The sequence below is a fragment of the Nothoprocta perdicaria genome, unplaced genomic scaffold (assembly GCF_003342845.1).
Source record: "Nothoprocta perdicaria isolate Ctin4 unplaced genomic scaffold, notPer1 scaffold_336, whole genome shotgun sequence".
Lineage (NCBI taxonomy): Eukaryota > Metazoa > Chordata > Aves > Tinamiformes > Tinamidae > Nothoprocta > Nothoprocta perdicaria.
The window spans coordinates 285,522-291,559 of record NW_020455573.1 but is presented as its reverse complement, the minus strand read 5'-3'; the positions used below and the strand labels follow the sequence as shown (position 1 = coordinate 291,559).

The window sequence follows — 6,038 nt, the reverse complement described above, 5'->3', positions numbered from 1 at the left end:
GGAGCCGGTGAGTGCCCGCGGCGCCCGGCGCGGCGCCCGTGGCCCTGCGAGCCCCGCGAGCCGCTCCAGCCCCGAACTCGGACGAGGGAGCTTGGGGTCGGCTCCCCAAGGTGGGAGCGCTCGGGGCGGCTCCAGTTCAATGTCCCGCAGCTTCTGCTCGCTTGGCCTTGGCTCGGGGCCACCCCTGGAAAGGGCGGGATCTGGCCAGGACAACCACATCGGATCGTCCAACATAAACAGCTGGGCAGGTGGGAATGGACATGGAGAACCCGGGCTTGAGAGACAGGATTCCAGGGATCCAGGGGTGTTGGGACTCTTGTTCCCAGCTCTTCCCTGCCTTTCCACGTGCATTCCTGCAGTGCCGGCTGCCGGGCGCCTTCCCCAGCTCAGAGCAGGGTCCCCGGCGGCGCACGGCGCCTGTGGGAGGCCGCTGCGCTGCGGGTTGGTGGCTGTCCCGACGCTGCAGGACCCGAGCAAAGAGGGGTTGTTTGGTTGTCTTTAGTCAGCCGGGAGCTTTCAGAAGGGCAGCAGCTCCTGGCAAGTGAAGGTGCAAAGTCCGAGCRCGGGGTCGGCTGTATCCCATCTCCAGGGGGAGAGCAGGAGCCCTGGGGTGGGGTGTCCAGGGCGGCTATAACCYGTGTGGTTACAGCCCATCCCTGTCCCCATCCTGCCCGCGCCTCCCTGGCAGTTTCCTGACGTGCTGCTTCCCAGGAGGATGCAAAACCCCGTGGCCTGGAGGCCAGTCCCAGCTGGGACACCCAGGCGCTCCTGGCAGTGTCACCCCGTGCTGCTGTCGCGCACACACGGGACTCTCTCCTTTAGGTCTGAGCCCGATAGAATCCGTAAAACCAATAAGGCCAAGGTGCCTCRGTCAGGTTCAACGTGCCCGAGGTTGGAAACTGCTGGGCTGTGTGTGTCGGGGGTGTGAACCCCGCGCGGGCGCTTTGCGGCCGTGTTAGTGATGATCCCCACGGGAAGGGAGGGTCGGGACGCCCAGGCTGGCTGGTGCTGGCGGGAGCGCTCGGAGCCCTCGAGGAGCCGCCCGTGCCCCAGAGCGGGGTCTCGGCTGCCCCAGAACCAGGCCTAGGTTCTTAGAAAATGAAAATACCGCTTGGAGGTAAATTGTGCTGGTTCCTGGTCCAGAGACGTCTCCAGGCACAGCCGCCCTGGAACAGGACTTGGAGTAAGGGCAGTTGAGGCTCCTGCCCCAGGGCCCGGGGCTGGGGACAGGACCCGCCGGGTCCCCCGACCGCGGGGACGCGCTGAGGAAGGACCCGGGGCTGGAGGCCCTGGGGAAGAGCAGCCCCCGGGGATGCAGGGGCTGGGCGGGTGCCACGGAGCGGCCGGCAGTGGGAGCAACGTCCTGGGCGCTGGAAGCGCCGTGATGCCGGCATTCGGCCGGGCCCTGCGGCAGGCGGGAGGCCGYGGTGCTCGGGCAGGGGGGCGCTGGGTGGCAGCCCAGCTGGGAGCTGCTGGAGGCCCTTGCRGTTGTCGCTGTGCGCGGCCCGGCGCGCGGGGCTGTCTGCGCCACTTTGACGCTGCTTCCTCCCTCCCCTCTGCGCAGGAGATGCGGAGCAGGAGCCCGGCCCCAGGCAGGACGGCCAGGAAGGGAGCCTGGCTCGGGATCGCCTGGAGAGCACCCTGGCCGAGGAGGCGCCGCGCGCGGAGCAGGCGGCAGGTTGGTCTCGCTGGGGCGGCCGGCACCAGCAGAGACCCCGTGGGGGGAGCCCAGGCCCCGGCGCCGCAGGACCCGGCTGGGACGGACCGGCCTCCGTCCACCTGCAGAGCCCTCAGCCGCTCCAGCCCTGCTTGCACATCCCGAGCACTGGAGAGCTGCGGCTTTCCCTGGACCCAGCTCTCGAGCTGATCCTGGCGCGGGGTAACCTCGCACATGGTGCTGTCTCTGTGCTGCTCTGCACTGTTGCGAGGTCTGATCCTGCTGACTTCCAGGGGTGGGATTGAGGGCTGGGCTGGGACACGGACTGGGAAAACATCTCTCAACATCCCGGCCCAAGGGGGAAGCTGCTGGCAGGGGGGCTCCGTGCACCTCCCTCCATGGCCCGCGCTGCTCTGGCCCAGAGTGCTGTCGCAGAGGCCTCCAGCTCTGCTTCGGTGCCAGGGCTGGAATTCCTCCCGAGGCGCTCATGCCCTCCCTCCAGGAGCATATATGGGCACGGAGCGAGCGCATCGCTCCCGCTGGCCGTGCGCACGGGAAGGCGGGCCGGGCGCGTGAGCGGCGCTGGGCAGCGAGCCCGACGTGTCCCGGGTGCTGCCGTGTCCCCGGTGCCGTGTCCTGGGCGCTGATGGCGGTCAGCACTGTGTGTATCTGTGGGCTCGGAGCAGCTGAGTGCCATGGATCCAAACCGGTCCGGCTCATGCACTGGGATTTGCCCCAGCCGCCCTGGGAGCCCTTTCTCTGTGGGGAGCTGTGTGCTCCGGGAGCCCACCCCGACAGGGCTCCGCGGCGCCTGGCTGCCGCCCGCGGCCTCGCTCTGCCGCGGCAGGACGGGGCAGCCGGGCCGGGCCTCAGGGCCACCACCCCGACGCTGCTCGCGGAGCCGATTCCTTCGCCCTTGGGCCTCCCCACTGTCCTTTCCGTGGTGAAAGCAGCGCCTGGCCGGTCCTGTGGCGTGGACGGAGCCGCCCCTGGACCGGGGCTGTCCAGCGCGGGGATTCAGCCCTGGGGTCCTTGCGTGCGCCGGTGCTGCCGTCGTGGCCACTCGCCGGGTGCTCTCGCCGGGGCCTCAGGAGCCGCTGCCGCCGCTCAGCTGGGCGCTTCCCTGCAGGAGGCGGCCACGCTGCAGCCGCCCAAGCGCCCGAGGGCGGCCGGGTGCCCAGCGACTCAGAGGGCGACGTTTACTGCGACACCCTGGAGCACATGGAGCCCGAGCAGGTAACGTGTCCGGGCAGGAGGGCTCGAGGCGCTGGGCTCTGCGGGGCTCCGCGCGCTCCTGTTTGCACCAGCCCAGGACCCTGCCTGAGCGCGGAGGCCCCCGAGCACAGCAGGGACATGCAAGGCTGCCCGCTGCCCTGTTACACCCTGCAGGGTCCCTCCTTGTGTCCCTGTGGCCTCGCAGCCTGGTCCCGCCCCCGAACACAGGCTGAGAGCCCCGGCACCCTGCCACTTGCCCCCCRCTCCCTCGCCCTGTTCCCAGTGTCATCCCGGCTCCCACCGGCCAAGCTGTGCCCCTGCGGCAGCAGARCGTGGGGCTGGGGAGGACAGTGCCCGGACGCCTGGGCCCTGCTGCAGCCTGAGCCCACGCGAGTCGCTTCCCCGGGCTTGGCCACTGGCGGCCCAACGTGCCAGCCCTGGCAGCGGCCCCGCGGGGCCAGCGGCCACTCGCAGCAGGGCTCTCAGCGCCGCTCCTCTCTGCCCCGCACAGGCCGGACAGGGGCTCTCCCCGCGGGGCACCCGCGCTGGGCACCAGGGCGACGGCGGAAGCGGAGCGGGGAGCAGCGGCCCTGGCCCCGAGCGAGGTGGGTGCCGCGCTGGGGATGGCGGGAGGGCAGCTCCATGGGCGGCAGCCCCACGGACACATCCCGGGGCTCTGCTCCGGCGGGAGCAGCCGCTGCGGAGGCGCAGGCACCACCTCACCTGAGTGGCCCGGCCGCCGTGGCGCTTATCTCCCCGTTAATGTTTCTGCGGGGCCTCCCGCGCTGCTTGACCTTGGGAGTTAACTTGTAACAAGGCCCGGAAAGGCGCCGGTGACCCCGGCCCCCGGCAGCGCCGCAAAGGGCCGAGCTGCTCCGCGGAGCAGCCGCCTCGTGGCGAGTGCCTGCCCGGCAGCGGCGACGGCTCTCGGCGGGTCGCAGCCTCAAACGGGGCGGCTGCGGGGCCTCTGGTGAGCGCGGCAGGGCTGCAGGCCGGGGCTGTGTACATGTGTGTGGGGAGGCTGCCCRCGCCCGTCACCCCGTCCTCGTGAGCGCTGCTCCCAGCCAGGCAGCGTCGCGCCAACCCGCYGGGTCATGGAGCTGCTGGAAGCGCCGGGGCCGCCCGGGCCCCCTGCGGCTCCGTGGGGCCGTGCTGGCCCRGCCGCCACTGCCACGTGCGGTGCTCCCGTGGGTGCCACATTACCACCCACCTGAGCAGAGCCCCTGCCCCAGGAGCGCAGCCTGCCGCGGGACAGCAGGACAGCCCCAGGGACGCCGAAGGGGACACCAAAGGGGCCGAAGGGCACCTGGAGCTGGCGCAGGAGGTGGCAGCAGAGCTGGGCGCGCAGGTGGCCGGCACTGTGCGAGCGCTGCAGGACGACATGCAGTGCGTGCGGGAGCGGCTCGGCCGCCTGGAGACGCTGGCGGCCACGCAGGTACCTGCCGGGCTGCAGCCCCGGGGCGGCCCTGCTGAGCGGCGCYGGGCTCAACCCGCTGGGCTGCAGCCCTGGGTCGGCGCTGGGGACACGGGGCGGCCCCGGCCGCAGCCTCTGCTGCCTTGCAGGGGGACGAGCGCGAGGCCCTGCCCCGGCTGCCGCTGGCTGCGCAGGTGAGTTGGGGGGGACCTGGCGCCGCGGCGCCTTGGGCGGCCCGCCACAAGCGGAGGGATGTGGCCGGGGCCCGCGGGCTCCGGACGGTGCCCGTGGAGTGAGGGCTGCCCCGGACGCCTCCGCGCGGCCAGCCCATGTCCCGGCCCTCCGCAGCTGCCGTGGCCGCTGCCCGTGTCCCCGCGCACGCTGCTCTTCCTCCTCGCCTGGCCCTTCGTCACCCAGTGGCTGCTGCGGCGCCTGCAGGCCAGGAAGAGGTGACGGGCCCCGGCGCGTGGGCCCGCGCGGCGCCCACGAGCCCTCGTGCTTCTCAGCAGCCTCCTCCGCACGGCGGGGCCCGCGGGCCGGCGGCTGCGCCGGTGCCTGTGGCCGGCGCGAGGCTGGGGCCGCCCCAGGGCCCGCGGCACCGCGGGGGCACCAAAGCTTCGCACCCCGGGAAGAAGCAGCGGCCGCTGGCAGCGGCGGCGACAGCGGGAGGGGGGCGGGCCGGGGCCGGGGCCGGGGCCGTCACCGCCCGGGGCCGGGGGGCCCCGCGGGCCGGGCGCGCGGCCCGGCCGCCCTTCGCCGCCTCATTAAAGTTGCCTTCCCAGCGCAGCCTCCGTGTGCGGGGGACGCGGCCGCCGTGGGGCAGCCCCGGCCCCGCGCGCGAGGTGGGGAGGGGGCGGGGGGGGCGCGACTCCCCGGGGTGCCCGCGGTCACCCGTGGGGTCCCCCGGGCTGCGCCACGTTGGAGATGCCCCGCAGGGAGCCGGGCCGCAGCTCCCGGCGCTGCCCGAGCCGGGGCCCCCGCCGGGGCCCCCTGCCGCGTTTCGGGGACCCCCGCCCGTGCGTTCAGCCCCGCCCCCCGCGACTTTGTGCCARGGCGATGCGGCCCCTTTAAGGACGGCCTCGTTTCCGCTCGCGTTTGTTTACATCTCCCTCCGCGGAGTTGCTGGGCGCCCACGCGCGGTGCCCGGATCCTTCCGCCCGCGCCCCCCCCTCCGCTGTGCCCGACCGGGACTGGGCCCGACCCGAACGCGAGCGGACCGCTTGTGTTCGGGACGGGCCGAATCCCGGCTCCGGGACGGCGGAGCCCTCCGCATCGCGCCCCACATCGCGCCCCATTCACGGTGCCGCCCGGGGACTACTTTAGGACCGAACCACTTCCCCGCAGGCGCGGGGGGCGCCAGGCGCTGCCCTTAGCGGCGCCGTGAAGGTCGCCGGGCGCGCGCGGCCCCGCGGCGCGGAGGAGCCCCTCGAGCGAATGGTATGGCCCGTCACGCGCCTATTGGTTGAGGTGCGCGGGAGTGACGTTCGTCGGGGCCAATGGGGGCACGGCTGCCGAGGCAGCCGGYGGGCGGAGCCCGGCCGTGGGACCCGCCCACTACGCGCGCGGATTGGCCGTCGCGCGGCGTCTGTTGCGGTTCTGGGAGCCGTAGTCGTCGCGCCAGCCGGGAGCCAGCGGATCGATTGGGGCAGCGGACTACGACTCCCGGCATGCCGCGCGGGGTGGGGCGGGCAGCGCGCGTGCGCGACGCGGGGCGGGGCCAGGCGACGCTATATAAGGCGGGGGAGCGCGCTG

At 73.4% G+C, this 6,038-nt stretch overlaps 2 protein-coding genes across 2 annotated transcripts in view; both read left to right on the top strand.

Annotated features, from left to right (window-relative positions):
- The window catches only part of ACBD4 (acyl-CoA binding domain containing 4), a 7,973-nt gene extending 3,234 nt beyond the window's left edge, over positions 1-4,739 (top strand). The window contains exons 2-6 of the mRNA XM_026043700.1: positions 1,565-1,678; positions 2,787-2,893; positions 3,384-3,477; positions 4,105-4,382; positions 4,635-4,739. Of these exons, the coding sequence (XP_025899485.1) occupies positions 1,565-1,678; positions 2,787-2,893; positions 3,384-3,477; positions 4,105-4,382; positions 4,635-4,739 (698 nt within the window). The remainder of the gene's footprint in view (positions 1-1,564; positions 1,679-2,786; positions 2,894-3,383; positions 3,478-4,104; positions 4,383-4,634) is intronic.
- A 1,214-nt stretch (positions 4,740-5,953) lies between these two features.
- Positions 5,954-6,038, top strand: part of HEXIM1 (hexamethylene bisacetamide inducible 1) — a 1,400-nt gene continuing 1,315 nt past the window's right edge. Inside the window, exon 1 of the mRNA XM_026043699.1 lies at positions 5,954-5,965. Coding sequence (XP_025899484.1) covers positions 5,954-5,965 — 12 coding nt within the window. The remainder of the gene's footprint in view (positions 5,966-6,038) is intronic.